Source organism: Fringilla coelebs, assembly GCF_963513975.1.
Source record: "Fringilla coelebs genome assembly, chromosome: 11".
NCBI lineage: Eukaryota > Metazoa > Chordata > Aves > Passeriformes > Fringillidae > Fringilla > Fringilla coelebs.
This window is the reverse complement of record NC_140037.1, coordinates 17,928,100-17,956,039: the sequence shown is the minus strand read 5'-3', so window position 1 is coordinate 17,956,039 and position 27,940 is coordinate 17,928,100. Positions and strand designations below refer to the sequence as shown.

At 42.6% G+C, this 27,940-nt stretch overlaps 1 protein-coding gene across 1 annotated transcript; it reads left to right on the top strand.

The window, feature by feature from the left end:
- Positions 1 to 15,106: 15,106 nt before the first annotated feature.
- Positions 15,107 to 27,828, top strand: LAS1L (LAS1 like ribosome biogenesis factor; the record flags this gene model as incomplete). Its single annotated transcript, XM_084213016.1, has 13 exons — positions 15,107 to 15,303; positions 15,955 to 16,080; positions 16,270 to 16,339; positions 16,855 to 16,936; positions 17,993 to 18,184; positions 18,772 to 18,818; positions 19,193 to 19,302; positions 20,029 to 20,114; positions 21,019 to 21,234; positions 22,404 to 22,539; positions 23,114 to 23,493; positions 24,410 to 24,551; positions 26,074 to 27,828. The coding sequence occupies 13 exons, from the start codon at positions 15,107 to 15,109 to the stop codon at positions 26,162 to 26,164; spliced, it is 1,875 nt and encodes a 624-aa protein (XP_084069142.1). The 3' UTR covers positions 26,165 to 27,828.
- Positions 27,829 to 27,940: the final 112 nt, after the last annotated feature.

Genomic DNA, 27,940 nt, shown 5'->3' with positions numbered 1-27,940 from the left:
GTGGATTCCTTGAGAATTGCAGATGGGTTACATCTCCCTCTGACTTCAGGATGAAATTCCAAGGGGTAAAAGTATCAGCCAACTAAACGTCCTCCTTGCAGGAGGCTGGAGCAATGAGTAACATTACCCAGGCCCTCAAAAATGCTGTTACTGCCATACTGCTCAGATCCCAAATAATATTAAAGTATTTCAGAATTAGATTAGACCAGGATGACATTAAGTATTCTCCTGGGAAGAGGTCTGGCATTTCACTGGAGATTTATTATCTTGGTTTTATTTTCATCAAGCCTTTTGCAGTAGCTTCTTTTAAGTAGAAAGAATACGTAAATTATTTGGTCTGACATACCAGAATTATTTAGCATGAGCACTAAACAAAGGGCTTTTTTAACAGCACATGGGTTTTTTGACTAATGAGGAATAACCTGAGCTCCCCTTTGCATGGCTATGGCAGAAGATAGAAGCCAAAAGTGTTTCATATAGAGGTGTACCTCAGAGGGCTAAATTTAGTTTGATTCACATAACTAAAGGAAGGCACAAAATGAAATGCTTACTATAATATGAGAACTGCACCTTCAACACACAGTAGTCCTGGACTCCATTTAAAATTAACCAGGTCTTCTTTGAATTGCAGCTAAACTTCCTTCTCCTGCTCTTACTGCTTTCCTTCTGCTCAGACATTGCCTACACGTTCACAATGAATTGCTGTCAGTGATGATCTTGGAACTTTTTAGTGTTTAATTGTATTTAGGGGTAAAAAACATCTTTCCTCCCAAACAAACAGTATCACTTCACTCACACCTTTATGTCTTTAGAATCAGGGTAATCTTTTGCAGTGATTCTCAAGCTGGAAGGATGAGAGGAGTAAAGGGGAAAACACTTCACATACAGGAAGGCAGAATTTGAAAAGGCTGGAAATAATTCCATTCACATGCAGCTGCAGTGACAGGGCAGAGGCTGATGAGGCCACTGGATTTCTGAATCCATTTATCTGATCCCTTTTCCACCTCAAGAAAAGGAACTCATTGCAGTATATGGTCCCAGCTCCTGGCTTGTCCACTCACCAGGGCAGAAATAACTGAAACTGCCTGGAAATCCCAGGGATTTGTGTCTGCCAGATGCTTTGTAAAGCCCTAGTTCCTCATTCCCTCCAGCATATAAATCCCCCACTGGCAGTGACAGCCCTGTGAGGAACATGGAGAAGGCTTTACTAGGAACAATGACTCACTGTATGGCCCACACCACTCATCTCTTCCTGTATGTCTGGGGATGTGCTGGGAATGTGCTGTTTGTGCAGTGGGAGATTAAAGAGGAGGGATCCAAACGAGACAAAAGGTGTGCAATGAATGCAATGAACATATTTTTAAAAAAATGTAAGAACAACTCATCTGCTAGAATTGTGTCATCTTCATTTTTGCCTTGTTTGTACCATATGGGAGCAAATATTCATGCTTTCTACATCTTGTACTGCTTGCAGCAATGGGGGAAAAAAGAGGGAAATCTAATGGATATTATGGGACTTTACTTCAAATATTTACAACCCAAATAACAGATAACATCACTAGGAAGGAAAAAATAATTAATGGGAATATGTTTTGCCAGTTTGTGTGAAAGGTACTGATGTAGAAATGCCCTTAAATCTGTGCAGAATTGGAGCAATGGGAGATTTGGAGACTAATGCTGACACCTTCTCCTTAGAGCAAGGAGGTGGAGTAAATCCCATTGCTCTGTTTCACCTCAAAATGAAGAAAAATTATTCCTGTGGGTGATGGGAAGAATCAAGGTAGGGCTTTCAGTTTTGGAAAAATGTATCTAATCTAAAAAGTAACTCCGCTGGTATTTCTTCTGATAGGTTTGAGGGTGTGATATGTTTCCAAAAGGAAACATGCTTACTCACATGTATTTCTCAGAGGCCATTAAGCATTTACAGTAATCACGGGCAGCTAAAAACATACTGGAAGCAAAATGTAAAACACCTACATTACCCATTGCATTTTATCCCCTTGGGGCATGTTAAGGAAGCTTCCCCATCTGACCATTCAGCAGCCACTCTGGCAGTTACACTGCCACACCAGAGACTTTAGTGCTGGGACCAAAGCCCCTTCTCAAAAAGCAGCTCCAGTCACCTGGTAGGGGCCCCACTTGACTCCCTGCACACTTCACTCTCAGACAGTCAGACAAGTTTTCCCCACCAGATTGACCCCAGGGTTCCCATAGCAGGCCTCTGGTTGTTTTAAGTAATTTTATCACAATGCAGCAACAGAATCACAGTTTGTCCTGGTGCCTCCAGGGAGGGACTGTGAACAAAGGACTCCCTGCACTTTTACATCCTCACAGTCTGTGCTGGCATAGCCTGGGATCTTCTGAGTCATGGGCTCCTGCTGTGTCTCTGAGTGTCTGGTCCCCTGGCTGGCACCACAGGCCCTCGTGCCATTGTTCAAAGGGCCGGTGCCAGTCCATGACCTCCTGTCCCTGAGCTCAATCCTCAGCCTGCACACTGAGCTACCTGCACTAAATGTATTCCTCAACAGACAGCCCACAAAACCTGTGGGACATCCGCCGGACCTGTCTTGACCAGCGAAGCCCCACTATAACAAACCATGACCAAAAAAACCCCAACGATTTAATCTCCAACAACTAACAAAATCTAATGCTCTTCTCTTCATCCATCTTACTTTCTTAACAGGACAATTCTGTTTGTAGACATAAAATCTAGCAATTTTTTGTTCAATGGGGCTCAGACTGGCAATAGTTTAATGCAGTACTAGCAGGCTTTGCTGCAGAAAGGAAGGTGATTTGGAGTCTTCAGCAAGATCTTCACAGTTTCAGTGCCCCAAAGAAACAGGCTCTGTGGGAGCTTTCTCCTCTCTTCCCCTCTCTCCTGCTCTGCCTCCTCAGATGGCTGGTGGGGAGCCAAGATGATGGTACTGGTGTGATGACCATGTAGGGCCACTGCCTTTCTGACTCAGAGATTGGGAACTTGGAGGCTGTAACAAGGCCACAAGGCACTTCCATGCCTGCCAGAGGATGGGAGTGGCCAGTCCAACCTCAGGGGGTGAGAACCAGGCTCCAGATGGTTCTGATAAAGGTGACCACTGCATAGGAGTCTAGATGGAAGGCATCTCTTTACACTGGGCTTTTCTGAAGGTATCAACATTTAATAATCAGGAGTAATTGTATATACAATCATTCCTAGATGGTGAAAAGGGCCAAAGAAGGACCAAACTGAGTGTTACTGAGCAAGAACTAGGGAGCAGCCACTTCTGACAGGGATTTTCAGGTCATGCAGTTTCACTATTTAAATTCCCCCCCAAAGGCACGTGGGTCACCAACGCTCACAATGAGCTGTAATAGCAGGAACCTCCAGCTGCAAAGAAAACCCAGTTATGACAGGAGATAGAGGAGGCAGTAGTGTCCTCTAGATTAGAAACAGAGACTAGCAGATAGCTCTCCTTGGTCCTACAAGCTGTGTCAGTGGGTGACTGGATGGTTTTATACTCCTTTTGACTAGCTATGAAAGTAATATAATAAGATTGGCTATCTCAGAGGGGGCTGACAAAGTTCTCATCTTAAGGCTTCAGGCAACAGTGTAAATTCTGTATATTATGTTAATAGTTTATAAATTAAATCCTCTACATATAATCTCAATTCTTAACTTAAGAGGCTAGTTTCCTGGATATTTTTTTGGAGCTGTCAATGCAAAGAGTTTATTTTTCAAGCCTTCTGTGGTGTTACAGTTCAAGTACTTCAGAGCTCTACTAGTATCAGGAGTTAGAGAGGCAGATAACAGGACAAGAATAACAGTTGTTTTTCTTGTCCAGGCTCTATGATACATAAAAAGGGAAAAACTGCACTACAGTCTGATCCAAATCCTACCAATGGCAAAGCTGTAGAACAGATGTAGATTAATATGGAGTCTCATTCTCCATATCTTAATGCTTTTTGTCCTCAGGCCCAATAATGATGTAAAATATGCCCCTGAACTTGGAAAGTGTCCATGTCCATGCTGCATAGGTATCGAGAACAGCTGGAAAGTCAGGGTCATGTATTTGACATTTTCACCCTGCACACATAGAAATACACCTGGTACCAGTGTACAAATAGTTGTTAAAGTTTTCACACATCCCCATCATCACTATCCTCTAGGTCTCCTGGGGATTACCAGCTTCTCAGCCACCAACTGCATGAGAAAGTCACATTTACATTAGCTTTTTAATTCAGACCAGGAGGTTGGTTTTGAAGTTAATTTCCTAATTCAGGGCATTTTGTTTCCCATCATGGTGCAGTCTCATACCTGGTGAACTGAATTCCTTCTGGATGTGCTCCAGGAGTGTACCTATCTTTCTCCAGCTGTTGGCAAGCATTCAGTTAATTGGACCAGAACAGAGCAACTCCAAAATCATCTCACTGTGAAGCACATTTAGTGTTAATGTTAGTCAGCACCAGCTCTTTTGTTTTCCATATCTGCTCTCATTACACCACACTCCTTGTTAATGTAGGCATGTTTACCTATCAAAATGATCCAGGCTTGCTGGTGTGTCAATAGAACTTGTTGAATATTTTTAGCAAGATAGATTTTAATCAAGGTGACAGAAGTAAGTTAGAAGGCAAGGAGACATGCATATTTGCTGGCACCTCTGTGGGGACAGTAACCTCCAAGAAAGACTGTCTCAAATGCAGTGAGAACAGCACCTTCAGCCCAGGCCATGCCTGAGAGTCATGGGTGGGTTCAGCTCCAAACTGCACTTTTGGAGCTGGCTTCATTCTCCTTCTCCTCCAAAATTATCCTTCTCCCCTCTACAAAATGCCCTAGGTTCACCCATGCATTAAGGTTTCACTGATTAACATCAAATTCCTCCTGGAATAGAGGAGTGCACTTCCCCAGAGGTTTAACCCTCCAGTCAGCCACTACTCCCTGACCTTCCCTCTCACCTGACATTGTGATTTAAAAACCTTCTCTCCCTCACACACAGAGCAACTGCTTCTAATCTAACTTTCTTCTGCTTTGCCAGGGCTCCAAGACTGACTCTGTGCTCCAGGAATTCCAGCCCCTACAGAGCAGAATCAGAGCAGGGGTGGGGTTCCCAGTCTCAACACTAATACTAAGGCAGTTCTCTCCACTGTGCTGAAACTTGGTCAAGTGAATCAATGCATTGGAAAACAGGGCTCAGAAAGCCATGAAAATGAAAAGAAATCTGGCCCATGTTTCCAGGTAGTGGCATGTAATGTGGAAGATGATCTCAGCACTAACTATTTCAGACAAATAATCCTTTACCAGTTCTTTCCATTTAAGCCTCAGCTCCATTCATTTTTGCCTATGACTTAGATCTATTTTTGGAAACTTTAAAAATATACAGGGAGTTGCCAGCCATTTTTATTCCAATGCAGAACATTTTATACTGATGGCATTACTCCTGGCTCTTGCTCAAATATCAGGTTTTTTTCAAGGTGAACACCAAACCCTGACCCATGGCAATGTCACCTAGGTAAGTGCTGCATGTTTCATGCTAGAACATGAAGGGAACTCAGACCCAAAACTTCACTGTGCAGAAGCTGCCTAGAGCAGGAGTCTGATGTGGGACTGCTGATGCTACCTCTCCCACTCAGCTGACACACTCACAAGGGAAGGGAATTCCCTCCCACCCTGGTAACATCACAGGGTGTGACACAGTCAGGGTTAGATGAGTGACAGAGGTGTGCAGGCCTGGGCAAGCCTAACCACACACACTCTCTACACCCAGCATTTTTTTTCCCTACAGTGGAACACAATGATGCACTACTCAGAACACACCACCCAGCCCAGACAGATGAAGGCATGAGAGATGACATCATTTATATTTCTTAGGTTTTTGCTAAACACATGGTATCTCTGAAAAAAAAAAACAAACCAAAAAACCAGAGAATTAAGGCATTTAGGATATTTGTACAAGCAGAGTGAGTGGGTAAGAGGAATTAAGGTGGATAGATAGATAGATAGATAGATAGATAGATAGATAGATAGGTATAGATGTATCACAGATTAACAGGTAGGCACATATACAGACATACAGATACATACTGTGTTCTTGGCTGTTCTGTGTCACAGAATTTCCTATCTTCAGCCACAGACACAAGTAAGCAGGCACTCAGTCCCAATTATGCCTGTTTGGTTTCAGGAGAATTTTTCTGTTTTCAAAAGGAACACAGACTTCTACCTTTAAAACACAGCCATGACTTTTTTGCTTTGTCTTAAAATGTTTTTCTCTCACTTAACCCATTTCTGTTTCTTCATTCTTAAGAAAAGAAAATCCCCTGAGTTAAAATGGCAAGGATAAAAGCCTCTAATGTCAAAATAAGTTTTTTAAGCCCAAACATATTTTGAGAAGGTCTCTATGCCCAGGAGTTTTCTCCTTCCCCACCATACATATTCCCTGCATTTCCCTGATGACAGGGCCTCAGCACAATGAGTTTGCTTGAGTTTGGAGCTGATTTGCTCTGGAAAGGTTTTCAGTCATACAGAGAAACTGGGGCAAGCCCCATCCTGGACTGGGCATGCAGACCCTGTCACTACCACCAAAGACAGTGGAGGACAGAATCAAAAACTGAACTCACTTTGCCATAGAGCTCCAAGGGCTTCCACTGGCTCACCTTACTATTTAATTTCCTGCAGTGTGGTTGGCACTGTCAGAAAATAAGAAGTTGGATAGTTAATTTTGCTTTAAAGACAGGAATATGAACCAGGTGGTTTCTTGAAAGTCCATTCTTTTTTCTACTAACCCTATTACCTGGTGCATTGGTAGGAGCTGAATGCTTCCAGAAGCATAATAAGTATAGGAACAGGATGGTGTAAGGTAGGACAGAATAGCAAGGTAGAGCTTACCACAGAAGCAAACTTGTTCTTATCATTGGTCATCACGTCCTCAACTCAATGTTTACAATGACACAATTAATAGTAAAAATACAGCACAATACAGTATTGTATAGTAAAGACATATTAAAAATATAATTTATAGTAAACATTTCAGGCAATGTCAATTCAGTAAATATTTCATTTCAGCTACACAGACAAGAAGATCCACTTCCATACTAACAAACACATGGTCAGACACCACCTGCACAGCCTGCCAAGGTAACTTGGGCTTTCTTGGAACAAAATTTAAGCCCTGAATTGCCCCACTACAACATTAAAAAATGGTGAAGTACATTACCAGACCACCACCAACCCATCTTGCCTATTGACTTCAGGGAACATAAAAGGCCAAGTGTGAGGACAGAATATACGTCCAGATTACCTGAATCTATGCCAAACCATAGATGTGAGCTCTGTCAGTTTCTTTTCAATTAAATTTTTTGACAATTTCCATTTTAAAGAACTTAGAGGAAGTAGATCAACAAAATACAAATAAGGTATTTATTTTCTTTTAGAAGATTTTTTTTTCACACAAGCTGTCTTTCTGTGAACACTAATGCTGTATTCACACAGTTCTGTATTGCTGACTGTAAACTTTTTGTCTGAAGCAGACAGGACATTTCTGTCTGGTTAGCTAGGGCATTTTGAGTTTTGCTGACTTCATGCTTTAATGCTAAAACACTTCAGCAGGGATGAGATTTGGTCTGGGATAAGTCTATAGGTACATGGACAGGTGATGTCTGATCTGTCTTCCTGGGACAAACAAATGCAGTAATGTTTGCTAATGAATTTGTACTGGTAGAAAGAGCCACCTCTAGACTGGCTCTTTGTATTACCAGACTGATTTGTTTCTGGTCTGATACTCAGTCCTAAGTCTGGCTTTACTGCCCTCGTGAATGATTGCTCTTCCACTTTCACTTTGATTTTACCTAGTTTTTTCCCAACAAATGGGGTCAGACTTTCCTAGGTGATTTAGCCTGGCTATAAGCAGAGATAATCCTGGGAATCAAGCACACTTTGCTCCTCCCCCAAATATGTCATAACCTAAACTTCCATAAATTCTACTTTGTAATATTTTCTGATCTTCTGTCTATATTCTTTCATATTTGTCATAAGGGATTAAGAATTTTCATAAATCCCAATCATACTACATCACAGTACTGTGTCATTTTTCTCTTGCCCAGATGCAGGAAGCACGGCATCACATCATGCCATAAAATCAAAATGGGAAACATTTAGCAGCAAAGACTACCTATATCAAAAATCACCTGAAGAAAACCTGCCGTGCAGAGCACTGATGTAGCCTGCAGTGTGTAAACACCAAGTGAAAGCAGCCTCATGGGGAAAGTCATCCCTGTGCTGTGGGAATGAAATCGGACTCAGCACAACCCAGATTTCCTCCTGCACAAACACAGATCAATATCCTAGAAACACACAAACCAGTATCTTAGATGAACACTCACACCTCACAAAGCTCCACAGGTACCTCTCCAAAGCTGTGGCCACCCATCCTCTGCCAGGTACAGCCCTGCTGCCATCTCCCCTCTCAGTGTGCAGGCCACAAGTTTTCATACTCAGCAAAAAATCCCAGAGCTGGGATAACTGCACAAAGGACCTGGCAAGTTCAGTGTTTAGAAGAAGAATCTCCTCTCCTGCCTTGCCAAGCCCACCCAATTACCTCAGCCCTCTAATGGCACAAAATAACAGAAGTTAATTCAAGTCCTCAACACCCCACAGCTCTCACAATGGTGCCTGAGCACTTGGTTGTCCTGGGGCCTTTCTTGCAGCACAGCTGGATGTAAGTCTGAAAGGTCCTGATGTTGTCATTAGAACCTAGCACTTGACTTCATTGGATGCAGGGTCCTGGCACGGCTCTGCATAAATTTATTTCAGTTCCTAGTGCTGCACCCTGCAGCATTGGGAATGAAGAGCAAACTACTTAATGAGTGATAATCATCTTGTATATAAAGCTTTGAAAATAGCTCAGCGTGGTGAAGAATGGAATATCTTGGTTTTCCTATCCAAAAATAGCTCATGGGGAACAGCCCACTTTTGTATTCCAGTAAGTCCAAGTGAAACTAAACCCAGCAAAATTTAGACATGGTTTTATTTTTTGTCCAGTAAACTGCAAGACCATTCTGTTTCCTTTTAATATCAGTGTCAGGTGTGTTTTATTTATTATACTTGCTTGTATTCTTCTCTAGGCTGACTCTCTTCAGAATTTCAAGTCTACTTTATGGTAAAACAAATCTAATATACTGTCTGGAGGCATAGGATTGGCTTAAACCCAGATGAAGACAATTCATTTTATTCTGTAGAACACAGGTTCATTTAATCCCAGTGTTTCATTTTCCTTACATATAACATGAAAACTCTGGTTTCTCATGTTTCAATAACAAGAACTTACACTGCAGTTACTGACATGTCAGGCAGTTGGCAGGTGTGCAAGGGAGGGTATGAGTTCAAATTATTATATATACCGTATTGTATTTATGAAGTTTTTAACCTTTTTAGAAAAAAAAACCCATTTTTGCAGATATCCCACTGTGGTCATGTGAAAGTCTGCCCAAAGAGATTGCAGCTGAAGGATGTGCTGTAAAATCAGCCTAGTTATTGTTCTTCTCAAAAGAAAATTACGAGAGCTCATCTCACTGAACCTGACTCTGTTCTTCCCTACAGTGGTGCAGACTGAGTGACTAACTGTAACTGAGACAGAAATCTGACTTTTTGAGTCAAATTCTAAGATAGTTTGTGTATCTAGGCTCCACAGAGCTTGGCTCTTAACTTTCCAGGAACTTATTTAATGCTCAGAAATGGAGGAAGAACATTTCACTGGCAATATCTGCTATATTGAGAGCTAGCTTCACCTTTCAAAATTATCAGATTAATTTCATTTTGTACTATTTTATATAATCCACAGCTTTCAACTTAACTGTCTTGTGTGAAGAGTGGTTTGGAATTAAAGTGGGTATTATAAAAAAGTAGACGTCTGGTAATGATAAACTGATGTGGTTTTGGTGAGGGGCTTCCCTGTGTTTGTCCTCAGCTAAGAACATTTCATGTATTTCAGCTCTCCCTCTAAAGTAACTGTAGCTCAAGGCATTAATATTTCATGAGGCATAAACGGTTCCCCTTTAGGAAAAGTAAAAGTAGTTTTTCCTGTTTGTGAAATTTCCACATTGCCAAGAACAAGAAAGCTTTCGAAACACTATCTTTGCTGTTTGCAGAGCTTCACTGCCTTATAGGGTCTGAATCCCCTGGATTCACGCTGGGGGCGGGCTGGGAATGCTGGCTTTTCCTCCTTCTGGGTGATTCTGGGAGGCCTGCAAATGATGTCATGGTACATTTTAGGCTACAATAACAGGAAATCATCAAGTGTTTACACTGGCAGACTGGGCTGTGATGTGATTTTCCTCCTCTTCCTCTCTGCCCCCCCCCACCCACCTCGCCCCTGCCATTGACTTCCTTGATATATCTGCTTCCTCTGATTAAAATACTACAAGGTGGCAACACTGAAGGAGGAAAAAGGGAAGTGGGGGAGGGAGACAGAAAGGCATATTTTAAAAGAGGATGATTCCCCTCAAATCACTGACAGAGAGCACAGTCCTCCCTCTCTGGCCCAGCACATTCTGTGTTAGTGCAGGCTCAGAAACACGTCAGAAACTGGCCTGCTGAGGAACTGGAGGATGGACCGCTCCCAGCTGAGACATGAAAAAGAAACTCTCTCCTCCTAGAACAGATGAGTCACAGAAAAGATCTCCCTGGCAAGGTTTTCTTTGAATTTTCCTCCTGCACAAACAAATCTAAAAATATATGCCCTGGGTTGATGGATTTTGAGGAGGAGAAGGAGAAGGCCACATTTTCAGGGCTTGGGTCAGAGCAAGTGACTTTTACCCAGAGACTGTATCACAATCTGTAGCAAACATCAGTTTTCAGTTTCAGTTTCAGAGGCAAGGAAGAGTGCTAGGGTTCAGGTCCTGTATCCAATGAGGCACAGTATGAATGTTAGACATTGTGTCCTTCCCAAACTCTTAATACAAAGGCAAGGAAGAGGAAGGTGTAAGGTGGTATGCAGAAGACAAGGGATTCCAATGAAGTAAAACAGACTAATTGGCTCCAGGGTAGTTCATGTCCCCATGGCTATACAGAACCTGGCATTAGCTCAGTTTGTTAGAGCATGGTGCTAACACCATCAAGGTGGTGTGTTTGTTCCCCAGTGGGCCATTCTCTCAAGAGTTGGACAAGATTATCCTTGTGGTTCCCTTCCAACTCAGAATATTCTGTGATTCTGTGATATACTTCCAGCTCACTGCTATTGCACTGGGTCAGCAAAGTGCACACAAGTAGCCCCAAGTTGGAGGAATATCAAGGAGTACCTGGAAGGGGCTAACTCTAGAGCAGATATCAGCATATTGCAGGAGCTTATGGAAGATGACTCACAGCAGTGTGGAAGGGAGTCTGAGATGAGAAAGACTCCAAATATTGAAGAAGCTTTCTGTAAATGAAATTACAAGAAAGTTTGACTCCATTTATTGGGATTCTTAGGGATGGTCCTGTGCAGGGCCAGGAGTTAGATTCAATGATTCTTCAGGGTCCCTCCCAACTCAGCATACTCTATGATTCTATGACTCTCTAAGTCTAGACAGGAATAAGGTAGGAAGGGTGAGAGTAGCAAATAATTTTATTTCTATTGTCTATTTTTTCTCCATTTATGCAACCTCAGCAAGACTGACAGTTTAAATTTAGCTGAGAAATCTCCCAAATGGAGATGAGCCTGAGGCACTCACTAAAGTAAAACTACTAGTGTATGGAAAGTCTTTCTAACAGTACCATGGCTCTGTTCAGTGCATTTAGAAATTACAGTTTTCCAGTTCATAAAGCTCAAGAACAGGCAGAAAGGAAACCTACAGTCAGAGGGACTAACAACTTGCATCTATGATGCAACTGTAAAGTGCAATTTACAGCAGTTTGCAGAAGGAACAGGAACCATGAAGATGTGATTTCACCACTCCAAGTTACTCAAACAGTTATCTATGGTCAGTGACAAGCTGATACAAACTGCATTAAAACCACGGGTGCTTTGGCTTCATCATTGTTACTAATGATGTTATTACCTGAGGCATCCAGTCAGGGCTGTGAGAGAAAGACCATCAAAGCAATGCTCACATTTATTATCTCCCAGCATGAGTCCAGAATAAATAGGAAGCTTTTGCTCCAACCAGGTGTCTGGGATCTTAAGGCCACTTAAATAGGAACTTCACTCCCAGACACACTCAAAATGAAGCACAATCTCACATGCTTTGCTGAATGAGGGGTTGAGGCTTTCTTCTCTTTAATAACCCCAAAGATAAATTGTAAGGGTTCACCCCCTGGTAAATTGTGCAGACCAATTAGCTCATCTTTGGGAATCAAGCTCTCCAGGGCAGTGGTCACAGAACCAGGCCTGTCTGAGTTCTAAATTCATTTGGACAATGATCTCAGGAGTTGGATTCAGTGATCCTTGGGGGATTCAGTGATCCTTGTGGGTCCCTTCCAACTCACTGCATTCTATAATTCTATAATTGCCATCTTCCCAGCAAAGCAAAAGGAGCCAGTCATAAGGACAGATAAGCCTAAGCCCCTTCCCTTCCTGGGCTGCACTGGAGTCATCAGGGAACCCTACCACAAACTGCTCTCATAATGGGTAATATCAGCAGGCAGCAGGGCTTTTCCCTTATCATTCACTGAAGCAAAATGCCTCATAATGCTCTTCTTGCTGGGGAAACATTCAACTAAGGGATTCCATGAGACACAAGTGTGGTCTAGAGAAGGGAAGGACTCTCACCCTCTTGCCAAAGCCATGTTGCCAAGCACAGGCCTCATTTCCCCATCAGTTCTGTGCTATATGAAGCTCTGTTGTTTTCCAGTGACAAGCAACTCCTCACGCTTCCACACTGGGGAGTGCTGGGAACATGAAAAAGGAGGGGGAGCTGTATTTATTCCAAGCTGATTCACAGGTCAGTTTAAGTTAGCAGAACTGGTCAGCATGCGCAAAATAATTTTTTACTGAAAAATCCTAAGGCGTTTTGCAAGAATATGTTCTTTTTACTGATACTTTCATTACAGGAGGCAGAAGTGCTCTTTGCCATATGGTTTACAGTTGTATAGTCCTGCAAGGAGCGGGGAGTTGGACTTGATCATCTCTATGGGTCCCTTCTAACTTGAGACATTCTATGGTTCTAGGAAAAGTGGGGTTTTTTTCACTTTCTAACCAATAAAGATGAAAAAAATTTCATGAGCTAAAAATGCCTCATTACATCTTTCTTATCTCGAACATTACTTCTGTATCAATACACTATTGTATCTTCATGTTAAACATGTGGATGTTTTCTCTTGTTTTGTCTTTATTGCAATTGAATGGTTTTACTCAATCAAATGTCTCATTGTGGTCTAATCAAAGTGATTGCCTCCCTCTGGATGTGACTGGTGATCACTGGTCTGTGTGACCCTGGCAAACAGTCACTGGATGTGGTGCTAATGGGGGTCTGCTGATGCCCTCCTCATCAGCATGGCTTTGCCCCAGGATGAGGAGCCTTGGCTGAATCTGGGTGCCATTTCTGGCATTTCAGCTGTGCCCCTCACCTGCTGCTGTGTAGCTGGGGCCGGGCTGATGAGGCCCCTGCAGTTTTGGTTTCATGCTTAGATTCTGGCTCACTGAGTGACCTGCCAGGAACTGCTGACCCCCACAGCATCCTGACAATCCGAGATATCCAGTTTCTGAGTCTTTATTCTGGTTCAAAATAAAAATATATTACCAACTATCATTGCCTCTCAAACGTCTCATGTGCTTTGCGCCTGAAATGTTTACAGTGTTTTTTTCTTTCACTCACAATGGAATAGAGGGAAATTACCTCATGTTTCAAGAAAAATAAAGCAGCCTTAAAATACTATTGTGAACAGAAAAATCATACCTACAGGCAAAACTTAATCAAAACTGAAATAAAAATACAACCTTAATGAAATTTAAAATTTTAAACATTATTGTATACAAAATTTTTTACTTCCTAAACAAAATAATCTTAGCACATCGTCCTGCTATATAAACAACAGGATGTCTGGTTTTTTATAACTCAAAAGCTTCAGTTATTTCAGAATTACACACACATAACAAGACTATCCAGTTAAAAGGGGAATATTCCTAATTTATATCTATGCCTCAAGAAAGTAAATGACATTAAAATGGTATTGAGTAGTGTAGATTATGTACTTTTTGAACAAAAAATCCCATGTAGGTATTTTGTTGCAAAAAACCAAGAACTGGTGAAGGGCCTTGAGGAGAACCTGGATGAGCAGGGCTGAGGTCACTTTGTGTGTTCCGCCTGGAGGAAACTGAGGGGAAACCTCATTTATAACTTCCTCTTGAGGAGAAAAGGTGGAGCAGGATTGATCTCTTCCTTTTGGTGACCAGGGACAGGACTCAAGGGAATGGCCTGACATTGGCTTAGGGGAGGCTTAGGCTGGATATCTGAAAAAAGTTCTTCACCAAGAAATGTGCTTGCCCCACCCTGAGTACTCCGTGCTGTTTTGGGCATCCAAAGGAGGGCCAGGAGGAAGGGGAGAGGTCTGGAGGGGAAACCTCGGCTGAGGTCACTTGGTTTGTGCAGCCTGGAGGAGGCTGAGGTCCACCCTCATTGTGTTCTTCAACATCTTCACGAGGGGAAGTGGAGGGGCAGGTACAATCTCTTCACTCTCGTGACCAGTGACTCGAGGAAATAGCATGAACCTGAGTCAGGGGACGTTTAGGTTGGCTATTAAGAAAAGACTTTTCACCCAGAGGGTGGTTGGTCGCTGGAACAGAATCCCCAGGGAAGCGGTCACAGCACTGAGGCTGGCAAAGCTCAAGAAGCGTTTGGACAACATTATGGGGCACATAGTGTGGCTGTTGGGGATGGCCCTGTGCTTTGTCGCAAGGCTTCCCTCCCCCTGATTCAGGACACACCTCGCCGTCCCTCAGCTCCCCGCACGCACAACGGGAGAACGCCCTGGCCCCGAGCCCTGGGGGCCGCAGAGGACGCAGCCGCCAGCCCCGCCGCGCCCCGGCAGGACCCACGGGGCCGGGCTCGCCTCAGGCGGCCGCACCCAGGGCGAGCGGCGGGCGCGGGAAGCGGAAGCGGCGCGGGCAGGGCCGGGCCGGGCCGGGCCGGGCAGGGCGGGCCGGGGAGGCGGAGCGGCGCTGGCGGCATGGCGGCCCGCGCGGGCCCGGCCTGGCGCCGCGGGCAGCCGGGCTCGTCCCCGGCCCGCAAGCGGCTGAAGCCGCTGCGGACGGTGGTGGCGTGGAGGGGCCGGGCGGAGTGGGACCAAGTGATGGTGGGGCTGTACTGCGGAGACAGCCGGCTGCAGCAGGACGCGCTGGATCGCGTCTCCGCATGGAAGAGCCGGTACGGGCCGCGCACCGCGGGCGGGGAGCGATGCGGGGCTCGGGGCCGCCGCTGTGTCCCTGGAGCGGCCGCTCTGTGCCCTCGGCCCCGGCTGCGCCCGGCGCTCGCGGTCCGGGGGCTGCCCAGGAGCCGAGCCTGGCTCCCGCCGGAGCAGCTCCGCGGCCGGGGCTGTGTGGGCAGGCCGGCGGTGCGGCAGGGCTGGCGGCCCCGTCCTGTTTGGCTCCTTCATTGCGGGAGGCTCCGGGCACGCAGCTTATGCCAAGCTTATGCCACGGTGGCCCCGAGGGAGCAGGGGAGGCAGAAGCCCTGCATGCCCGCAACTTCACGGGCTGATTTCTCTGGCAGTGAGCAAATCCAAGGCCCCTAAATTGCCTCTGCTGCATCCGTACGCAAGACCAGCCTAGGTAAAGCATCTTGTCTGTGTACTTGGCGTTATCAGTAAATATTCATTTAACGTGTGCTTAGGGAGTAACTGTGTAACCACTCTGTTCCAATAGAACCCTTCTGGAAAGAGCCTTTGATGCTGTCTCAGCATACCATTTGTTAGGCTGTTATGTACCACAGAGCACAAAATGTAGTGGGAAAGCTGCCCTTTTTACAGGGTGAGTATATTTGTGTGAGTCTGCTCACCTGGTTTTCCTTTGCCTCCAGGTATGGTCCAAAAATGCCTCTTGCAGTGGACTCCACGGCAGAACTGATTCGCTGTAAGGTCCTCGATTCATCTGGCAGATTGAAGTCACACGAGCTCATCCTGTCTTATGGGCTGGCTCTTGTAAGGTAAGGGCTCTCAAGGCCCTTCTGCTTTTGAGAAAAAGACATGGGCAGATGTCATTATTCCACTGTCTGAGCTCACTTTGCCTCTCTGGGACCACGGCAATGTATAATATACAGGGAGTTTGTCTCTGGAGTTCCAAGTTTCTCTGCAGCTCTTGATAGTAATTTATTTTTTCTGTAACCTGCATGCAGATTTGTCAACTTGATCACAGAAAGGAAACAGAAGATGGTCAGCATTCCTCTGAGACAATTAGCAAGAGAGGTAACTATTGAATAAGAGTTATTTGATAATTTACAGGTTATTAACAACACCTTTTTGAAACTGATCAAGCTTAAAAGCAAAGGTCTTGCATAGTTAAAGGTAGTTGTCCTCAGAAAAGCTGCAAAAAACTGCATGTAAATTACCCTGTAAATTTCAGTATTATATTATATTTGTGTCTGATACATAGTTACCCAGAATGTCATTTAAATACAGTTTAATTGCTTCTCAGTTACATTAAGTTACATGTAACACCTCTGTCTAAAAAGAAATCTCTCCTTGCGCTTAACACTGAAGGACTTAAACTGTAAAATACAAGTGTTTGTATGATCCTAGGCCACAGGAGGAGTGGCATCAGAGAGCTGGGGGATCTTGGCCCGCTCTTGAAGTGGGCAGCAGGGCAGCTACAGCACAGGAGTGGCCAGGAAGGTGCTGTTCCCACCTGGTGGAGGCTCTTTGCAGCTGTGCAGGGCTGATGCAGCGGGAGCAGAGGGGTCAGCTGCTGCCTGTTGTTGCAGGTGGACATCCCCGTGTGGGTCGTGGATCTCCGTCACGAGCTGACGCACGGGAAGCTGCCGCGGCTGGCCCTGTGCCGCAAGGGTGAGTGAGTGCCACCAGCAGCTGGCACTGGCAGGGGTGGCCTGAGAGGCACGTTGCCTGGGCTGGCAATGCCAGAGCTGCAGGCCCTGAGGGGAGCACCCCTGCCTCCGTTTTGGGGTGCTGCAGGACAGGCAGGGAGAGTTGTCATATCAGACTCAGAGGATTTGCCACTCCCCTGTCAGGATAGCTGAGCTGTGTCCTGTGGTTCCTCACAGGGCAAATGCTCAGAGGCTTTCTCCTATCCCTGAAAAAATTACTTGAAACAATAACAGCTGGTTGCAACAGTTTGTTTGCTTTTTTACAGCACAGGAAGTTCATCTTGGGGAAATAGGTAAAAGCTTTTTCTGATGGTTTAGTGATACCTAAGACTTTTAAAAATCCCATTTAGGGGGAAATGTGGATACTGCAAGCCTGAGTGAATGACCTGAGTGAATGAGTGAATTCATAGCATTTGAAGAGACTCCTAGAAATTTTGGGTTAAGGCTTAAGAATCCAGTTAAATAATCTTCACCATGGTCCTTAGATTGAATTGGGAAAATGCTGATGAAAGTAAAGGCATTTCCTTTCCATTCTATTTAATGTAGGTATAGTGTAGTCCTTGCACAAAAAATGGGTTATTGTTGTAGATGCTGTGTTGACCATGGTGATACTAAAGTATTGACTCATTTTCCCATCTGAATGCTGCTGCAGGGACCTAGTTGCTGCTTAAATTTGACCTAGCTTGAGCAAGGTGCAGTGCCATAACAGTGTCCAATAATTTTTTTTTTCCTCAAAAAAAATGATGGGTAGTTACCATGTCTGTGATATTGGATTGGTTTTTTTTTTCTTCCTGGCTTCTTTCTGGAGGTTGGTTTTGGTTTGGTTTGAAGGGGTTTTGTTTGTTTGGGTTTTTTTAACTTGTTCACTCCATTCATTAATGGAGTATTTTGTGTTTCCAGGGTTCATAGCTGGTTAATAGCATTTATTTTCATAATTCAAGTTAGCAATATGCCACCTATTATTTTTTGCCATAACAAAGAAATCCTGCCTGAGAAGGTGTTTTCTGTTCTCTGTTAGGTTGTGACGTTGTGCTGGAGTGGCTACGAAAGATGTATTGGAACCGTCAGCTGGGCAATAACTTGTGTGAAGAAGATGAGGATGAGGAAGAAGAGCAGGAAGAGGTGGAAGCAAATGCAGATTTGGATGGTGATGCATGGGAGGTTCAAACCCCGCAGCGTGAGGCCTGTCAGAAACACAAGGAATTCCATGGTAGGTGTTCCTAGAGCAACAGCAGATACAAGGATTGGATGTGCTGAAGAAAGCAGTTTAAATGTGTCATCTTCTAGTGTAAAAATGTACCTTCAGCTCAGGTTTTGGGATTCCTCTTTGGGTCTTGGTGGATTCCTGGTGTTGACTGACTGGTTTGGTAGTATTTCTCCAAATTTTTAGCACTTTGTGAATAGGTGTAGTGCTGCTGCAATTGTTGCAAAATGCAAGTATAATGAATACAAATATGCATCAGGTTATAAACTACATGTGGGAACAATTTCTCCCTACACCAATCTAGGAATTTGTTTTTTAACTGTCTGGGTTTATCCAACTTACCTGTCTTTAGCTACTGTTAGTGATAAAATATGGAAATTGTGGTTCAACCCCACTTGAGAAAATTCATGTTGCTGGAAAAGTCTGGGAGTTTTGGGAGCCTTCAGTGTGTTGTCTTAACAAAATTGCTGGCTTTGTTTGACTGGCATTTTCCTTGAGTGTAAATTTAGCAAAACTAAGCAGCTTCCTTAGATACAAAATCCCCTCACAGAGTTGATCTTCTGCTTAAATGATATATTTATGTTTATTTCTAGAAAAAGTCAGAGATGTTCTGATATCTTACAAGAATGAGCAATTCCGGGTAAGTGCACTCTGATGATCAGCGCTTTGGTTAATTCTCTTTTCTTTCTTGAGCAATATGTTTTCTCTTCCTTGTTGCCTTAGTTCCTTGCTCAGGTCTGTCTGCTGGTGTTGTCATACATGGCTTGCCAAAGGAAAATTTCACTACAGAGAACAAGCAATTTGAGCTCTGACAGTTCCTAATGTGGGCACTTTGTTCAGGTTTATGAAGGAGATCTGTGCTTATTGGAGATTCCAAGAAAGGGGAACATTTGTGAACTTTTCCAGGTGCTGGTTATGAAGTACAGGTGGCACATTCATCTTCTTGTCATACAAATAATGTCTTTGTCATGGGAGGGTATTTTCTGTTAATGCTTGAATTTTTCCTTCACTCAGGTTATGCAGACTATGCCATCTCTTTCAAAGTCTCGAGAATTGTGGGCTGATTCCTCTTCAGAACTGGACTGGATTTTGGCTCAGATCAAAGACCTGATGCAGGAAAACAGGTTTGTCTCTGATAAAGAACTGAGATGAAAGGTATGGTGCTGAAGACCTATTAAATTGCCTTTTCATGGTGTCCTGTAGCTGACCATGGAGAAAGCAGTTAGTTGATTTCCTCAACATCTTTGAGGACTGAGTTGTTGGTGTGTGCTAATGAGCAATGGTCCTTTTGCCAGGTGGTTCCAAGGTGTTCTCACAGACTTAGTGATGCTGGCCCCAAGGCATGCAGCATCTTCAGTTGTCTTCAAAAGCTCCCAAAAAAAACTCCCAGGGTTGAGCTCTTCAAAAGCTCTTCAGCCCTGTAGAGATTTTGAATTTGCAGTAACCTTTGGAATTCTTCAAAACCACAGGGCAATACTTGGCATTTTCTATATTTTTTATCTTTCTATTACTACAGAGCCTCTAGGACCTAGTGTGTTCATGAGATTTATTACCATGTACATTTGCATGGAGATCTTGACCTGCTTTGAGAAGTCTAAATGGTGTAACTGCAGAGGGGAGAGAGTATCATGTTACAGATAAGAGCTGTAACTCCTGGTGTTTTGAATATAAATATATATGCCATACAAGAACAGCATTACCAGGTCTCTTGTTCAAGCAGAAGATTCTCCATTCCCTCCTCACAGTTCCAGGTGTTTGGCAGTCAGACTTGTTTCAGAACTGGGGCAGGTGGTGTTTTGATACGTAAAGGAATAAGTGGCAGTAATAAGTTTATAAACTCTCTGCTCTAGGGCAACAGTGGCTGAAGCTCTTCTCAGTGATGGCTTTCTCATCCCAAAGATGGATTGTCTGAAGATGCTAAATATCAAGTATGAAGGTGAGTGTTTTATGCATCACACAAGCAGAAAATGCATAGGTAGTGTTATGGCAAAGTCTGTTATTTTTTTCTCATTTTATTGAAGTCTCTAATTGGCTGCATATTTTTTGTATATCTGGGTCCTTAAACATCTTTTGCCCTGTTCTCCAGAACCTCTTATGGCCATGCTTAGCTACTGCTTTTACAATAAAACTCTAGGGATGGAAGGATGGCTCTTCAGCACTGAATATCTAGCCAAAACATCTTTCAAAGCTTGCATCTCTACTCTTTTCTGCAGTAGTTGCTGATTTCTGGAACTTACACTAGTTCCTCTCCTACACTGAAGATATGAAGCAAATCAAAATGGATGGGTTTTTTTGAGCCTCATTCACCAGCTGCATCTTAGTTCCAAACTGCTGCCCATATGTGTGGAGTTGCATTTATTGTTTGCAGGAGAACTAGGCACCTAGAGGGAATGAAAATAAATAAATTCCCTATTTCACAGCCAAAGAACTTTCCAAAAAAGATTCTCAAATTTCCATCACTATATAACAGTAGAAAAATTTAAAAGCTTTTTCATTTTTTTTGCTTTGTTCAATGAACCTTCTTTTTGCAGTATATTTTTTAGATAAAGTAGCTCTTAATTATATGTGAAATAAGCTGAAACTGGAAAGGGATTAGCAAAACAGATATATCTTCCTGTGTTAATAACTTCTTTGTGCTAATTATCAAATTGCTACTTATTTTACTTGCCTAGCATAAGAAAAATAATAGTTTCAGCTAGGACTTCAGGGAATATCCTGGAATCAGTGATCTCAGAACAAACCTCTTTAGTCTGGAGCAAGTGTCACACCTGTATTTCATAAAAACATTACAAAGCACCAATTTCTGGCTTCTCTGATTCATTTTTTTCTTCTCATTGCAGCAAATAAAGAGGTATGGCAATTCAAAATTCCCCCAGCATTTTACTGCTTTTGGCAGCCTTTGCTGTCAGGTCTCCTTTCACGAAGTTTTACACAGATCCTCATAGAGAAAATGTTTCTAGAGCTAAAGGAATGTTCTGACTCTTCAGAACTTCGGCAACAGTTCTTGATCAACTGGATTTCTGAGTTGCTGACTGGCATTGCCAAAGTAAATGCTGGTGAGTGTGTCTGCAATTTCTGTGTTTAAAAAAGCGTAAGAGTTTCTTCTGTACTGTGTAAAACTGTACTAGTAAAGTGGTGGGACCTTTATACATGAAGTGCAGTAGCCTAATTAGTACATTTTGTCATGTGAACATAAAGCTTTTATTGTTGCATTTCTTAGACTTTTCACCTGTTCATGTCATGTATTTCTTAGCAAAAATTTGAAATTGTTACTGATAAGTGTGCTGCAGCCTCGTCAAGATAGGAAAGGCAAATCTCTCACAGGGAAGATCGAGCCATTAAGTGCTAATTTCTCCAGATATCAATACTTGTAGGAAATAACATCCTTAGATGCTATCTGCTACTGTTATATGTGGTGTGTTATGAGATCCCTCTTCCCAGTTCTTTTCTCCCTTAACAGAAGCCTGCCTTTACAAGATACTAAATAGTGTAGGATTTTTATGCCTTCTAAACTTACACACATGTAATAAGTAATATTTTGTTTTCAGTTCCTGACTCTTTAGAACTGTTAAAATTGGCAGACCTTATGTTTCATTCCAGAGATAGGCACTGAAGAGCCTTAATTATTCAGAGTGTCCCAGGTTTCTCCTTACAGGATTTTTATACTGTGTATCCTTGCACCCCTTAATGTTGGTGCCTCTTCTGTCCTCTCCTAGTCTGGCTCAGAGATTTTGCTCTGCTCTGCACAAAGATTTTGGCAATATCTCAGGCAGTGATAGGTTAAGATTTGGTGCTTTCAGTCAGTGCTGAGCATATCTATGATGTACCAAGATCCTGAATGCTGCTGGTTCCCAGCTGTTAAATCTACTGTTTGCAGAGCTGTCTAGAATGATACTGGGTCCCAGATGCAGAACACTGCATTTATCTGGGAAAATACTGTTCAAACACGTCTTGTGGCTTTCCTGTCTGTTGTGACATGCACAGGGGCCAGCTTGGGAATGTCTGCACTGCTTTGTGGTCAGGTCTGGTGGAGCTACCTGAGCTGTCCATGTGTTGTCAAGTCCTTTATAACGACCTTGATGTTGTATTTGGTCGGTACATCTGGTCATGCACTTGGGTTAAAATGACAGCTTATTTGAGGATGGGTTCCAGTAAAAATGCAGAGGGATGAAGGGTATATTTTGGATGAGTTTTGAGCACCCTGTTGTTTTCATTATCTTTGAAGGGAAGAAAAAACAACAGTGTAACAAGCAGGTGTCTGTGAAGGAGCTGTTCCTCCATAAAGTTCCTTTGCAGTGGATAAGACTGACTGACAGTTGCTTGCAAGCTCCCTGCTGGGCAACCCCACATCTTCTTCAGCTGTAAGTTTGATGCTGTGACCTAGAAAAGGGACAGTAAACAGTGCTCTGTAACAGCTTTGGTTCCCTAGTGATATGCTGAGCTATAGCTGCATTCCCTTGCCCTTTCTTTGCATCTTGTAGAAATGGTAACAGGTGCATATAAAGCCATGCCTGCTGCTATTTACCTCCCCATTGATTGCACACAAAGAGAAGGAAAAGGATTTTAAAGGATTGCACCTTCCAAATGAAAGCAGAAGTTATCTGGGGAGGTATTTAAAGAAGCAGCCTGTTCAGAAGCAAAGTGACTTGGTAGAGATGTGACCTTATTGAGGTGATAGGAATTAACCACAGCTCCTAACTTCTATACAAGAAAACAGTAAAGTGGTAATTCAGTTAGAAGTATTTAAAGTCCTTAATTTGAATCACAAAGAGTACTCCAGCATCTACTGACCAGGGAATAATCAGATTTTGCCTGTTAGATGAGTTATGTGAGCCAGCTGTCCTGGAGAAAACAAACACTTGAAAGCAAAAAATACTCCAAATGAAGATTTACCAACCCCTTAAAGACTTTTCCATTGCCCTTTTTCCTCTCTAGGATCCTCACGATCATGAGACCTCGCTTGCCACGTTCTTCTCGGAAGAACCTGCTCTATCTTGCTTCCATTTACACAGAAGGAGGTGCCCCTCTGTCCAGTCCAGGCCTCTCTTCAGATGGCAGTGAACAGCCAATTTATACTATAGAGAGCTTACAGTGGAGAGCCAGGCAAGAAAATCAGGTTAAAAATCAAGGGCAGACTGTAGAGAAACAAGAAGATGTGCCAGAGAGAGACAATGGTGTAGAGGAAGTGGAAGAGGAGGAAGAAGAGATGGTGACTGAAGCAAATGCTTTGGAAGGACTTGCTCATCCTGGTAGCATGGTGGCCATTGCTGAGAAAAGGGCAGCACTGCAAGGCTCTGCCTGGCAGATCACTGCAGGTAAAAAGTGACTCTAAGACAACCTTCATCACTGACAAATGTTAATTGGAATGCAAGCACATCTCAGCCCTTTGGGGCTGGCCACAATTAAACTGTGCTTCAAAGTCATCTAAATGTTACTGAAAAATGTGGGTTTTCCAGTGTTTTGTTTATGTTTAGGGGTCATTTCACTTCAGCTTATAAAATACTGAGAGTGTATTTTCCAGGTGCTATTACTGTCTTATTTATTTTTTATTAAGCTTTTCCAAACTGTTTAAAATTTCAGTGTATCCAGCTGATGGGGCAGCATATATGCCAACTGAGAATGGTGAAGAAAATATGGATGTTTCTTGGACTTCTGTTTGTCACACTTGGGGGTATTTGAAAGTACAGTTTGTCTGTGAACCCAAGTTCCATGCTCTGGGAAAATGGTTGTTGTGACATGAGGGCAAACAAAAGAAAGGAGCAAGACAGAGTTTTAGAAGGAATAAACACTATATCCAGTGTTTTGTTAGCTTTGTTACAGTAGCTGTACTTTCTCATTGGGGTTGGAGGTCTCTGTAGCTAAGAATTTTGGATGAGTCATGGAGGGACTCAGACACAGGAGGAGGAAGTTGGTGGAGAGGAGTTGGAGTCAAAATGACATTTAAAGGGAAAAAAAGCAGCCACTAGAAGACTGAACTCTTGTACTTCATTCATTAGGAAATTTTCTCAAGTAAAAAAAGAGACAAATATGCTGATGAGGACAGCTTGTTAGAACTGGATGTTTTGAGAACAGAAGCAAAATTGTCCTCTGCTTCTGTGACATTGGTGCAGATCATTTTTTGAATGGCTGCATTGCAGGGGGCAGTATTTGTGGACTGGGGGAGGGTGATCATGTGTTTCAAAAATCTCTTTGGGAAACTCAGACTTCTTGGTTTTGTACTGTTTTATCTAGATGAAGTACGATGGAAAGACTTTCCTCTTGGGAAACTCCCAGGTCAGACAGATGACCCTGATGGTCTCATGTTGGATAATTATTCTATGATGTCCCTGCTTGATCAGCCAGTGAGGAATGAGTGGAAGCCTCTCAGTACAAAGTGAGTAATGGTGTGGGTGGGACTTTGCCCCTGAACCATGAAATGCATTCCTCTCTCTGTGCCTTTTACTCTACCACGTGAAAAATTAGGGCTGAGATTTCCTTTTTACTTCTATTTAAATAGTTTGACCCAAACATCTATTATTGTCTCTAAACCCAACCCTAATGGTGTCCTTTGAGGATGCCATCTTCTAATGTTGCTATCTTCACTCCTCCTGCTCTCTTTTAAAAGAAACCATTCCAAGGATTATGAAATACTGCTGTTTAGCAGGTATCAGCACAGCCCCAGCAGGCTTGAAAATTGAAGTTTCTATTAGCTGGGGCTTTGATCTTCAACATGGTGGCAGTGCCCAGTGACCTTTTAGAGCTGTAGCTAGTAATTTAGAGCTGCAGATCTGGCCTCAGTAAAGAAACACAGATTGTCCATTGTCCTGGAAATAACAGGGGCATTCTATAAAGCTTTAGTCAGATCACCTTTGTTACTAAATGAAGCTCATTGGAGATGTTTTAATAGGGTCATTATTTCACACTTTGAAGTCACAGGAACTTGAATGCTGTAAGCTGTCAAATCAGTTTCATCACACACATATAAACCCATCTCCTATTATTTTAATCCAAGGAATGCTTCAGAATAGAAATGAATTGTAGTTATTTTCCTTAACACTCAATTGGACAACCTTCTAATCACTGATTCCTTTCTGTGGTTGGTGGGCCCAATCTAGTAGCAATGTGAAGAACTGAGAATCATGTTCTTGGGATACTTCACTTAAGAAATCTTGCACATATTCATATTTTCACATATTCAGAGTTGTGTTCAGATCCCAAATTTCCAGTTTCAAATCTGAGAAGGGGTTCCATTTTTCTCCATCCTCTTGGTCATCCTCCCCTGCATCAAATTATTGACCTTTCCTTATCAGTAACATCCTGTTCCTTTGGAGAAAGATGCCCTAGACTGCATTTTCAAATATGATTTAGTGATGGTGAAGAATTACAGTATATTGATTCTAAAAAGCTACAAGCTGGATTCATAAATTTCAGGCTGGTTTTTGAACAGTGTAATGCGTCATGTAACTGATATTACTAGAAAATACTCATGTAGAAAATGAGAAAGCACTTACCAGGCCAAAAGTAACATGTGTTTGTTTCTGCATCTCCTTGTGTGGGGAAAGGGGCAGACAGTTTGTTCCACTCAGATTACAGCCTGGCAGGATGCCAAGAGAAAAAAAAGGATGAGAAACATGAAGAAAACCTGTTGCTACTACAAATAGAAAGGAGCAGAACCTGATTTATTCCTGTAGCTGTGCCTGGAAACAATCCAGGTTTCATCAGGAGTGCTACAATGGCAGCTTGTTCATCACTCTTATTTCCCTTGCCTAGCAGCTTCTCCATTTGCCAAAGGCTGTGTGGTGTTAGAAAGGTGGTCTAACTTCCCCAAGGCAGAAGGAAGATTGTCTTGATTGCTTACATTTTCTTCAGTGTAGAAACCAGCCCACTGCTAATGTGCTTTATTCTCTTCCTCACAGCTCTGCAGAATTGAATATTCCCATGACAGGAGGATTATTATGGACCCAGAATGACTTCCATAAAATAAAAAGTGGCCTTCAACTTTTCTGAGACAGCAGCAGAGTGCTCTGACTTTTAGTATTGCACAGGTTAAGTGGCATGGAAGATCTAGTAATGATGGTGGGAAAATAGTCACTCCAGGAGAAGTTGTTGTTGCTGTGATTTATTGATTTTTACCATGTAAAATCAATGTTTTATAAAGGTCTTGTGTTTTTAGTTGCATGTAGAGTGACCGTTGTCTTGCTTAACCAGTTGAAGTTTGCCAAACAGAGTTAAGAGTATTTTGGAATCCCTCAATGTTCCTTAACTTTTTCATAAATAAATACAACTGACTGGAGGCAAACCTTGCTCCTGGGTGCTGTTTCTCAGTTTTCACTCTGGGAAGTGTCGTCTGGCCCAATAGTGAGACTATTGATTGATCCATTCTTATTTCATTGATGCTGATACTGTCCTGGAGGAGTGATTGTGCCAGGATAAGATTGTGCTACAGTTTTCACCTGTCTAGGATTTCACGTGAAGCTTCAGGGATCAATCCTAGCTAGATCATGGCTGAATGTGATATGTAAATACCTTTGAAATGTTTTTGTCACGATGTTTTTTCAAGTAATAGTCTTGAAGCCTCTACTGTCTCTTTTTGATTGAAGTGTTTTGCTTCATGTTACTTCTGTTCATGATTTTGCTGATATTCATAACCAATACTGTGGTGTTTGCTGAGAGCTGGTGTGATCACTGCAGAAAAGGACTGAACAAGTAACTTGCTGCAAAGTTGTTGAGAAAAATGGTTTCCAGATAGTTTTTCCTAAATTCCGTTTTCTTTACCTGTATTATTGGAACTTAAGAGGCTTCTGCAGTTACCTGTCAAGACCCCCAGGAGTTTAAGTGTATGTTTACTGCAGGAACTCCTGAGTAGGAATTTTTTTAAGTGCATCTGCTAGAGGGTAAAACAGAGGCTTTCTCTGAGTCCTAGTAATTTTGGGGTTTTACTAAGCAGAAGGAATAACACATCAAGAGAAGGGATACAAAAAGGGACATACAACTTTAGCAGCAGTTTGCATAGGATTGAAATGCATGTTTAGAACAGCAGCTTCATGGATACTTTGCACTGGCTCTCAAGTAAAGGCTTAGCTAGATGGCCAGAATGTAAATATTATTTCTTTATTCCTCCTTCTCTAGTTTTTTGTTATCCTGTTCTACTGCAATTGCTTGTTACCACACATCCAGAAATGGAACATACATTGCATATTTCCTTCTATAAAAGCAAGCAGTGCCAATGCAAAAAGAAATAAGCTTTCTGTTTTGAGGGATTTTTCATGGAAGCTCTTCTCCTTTCAAGTATTTTTAGAAATACTTCTTTTACCCAGTAGTTAATTAGGCTTATTTAGGAAATTCTGAGTGAAAGGGATTTGTTCCTTTATTACTGCATTTAGCTGAGTATGAAATTACTTAAATTACTGTGTTTTCTATTGCAAACAAGCATAACAGTTCAAATAGGGATGTGCTGGCACATACTGTGCCATCTGTAGCGTTTTTTTACTCATTAGAGAAAGTGCATTTGGTAAAATCATGTGCTGCTACTACTACTACTACAGTACCTTGATCAGCTATAGTTACTGCCTTGTGTATCTGCCATTACCCCACCTAAAGAATTTGGGAGTTTTTCAGTCAATCAGCTTAAAAAAACCCAAGAAATAACTTTGACAGACTGCAACAGTTGTTTTGAGCAAAAAAGCTTTTTGGGGGTCTTGTCTAAAGAGGGTTGAAAAATAAAAAGCTAAAAACAAATAATCCAATGGCTCTCAGTTTTATTAAATAAGCAAAATTTTTTAT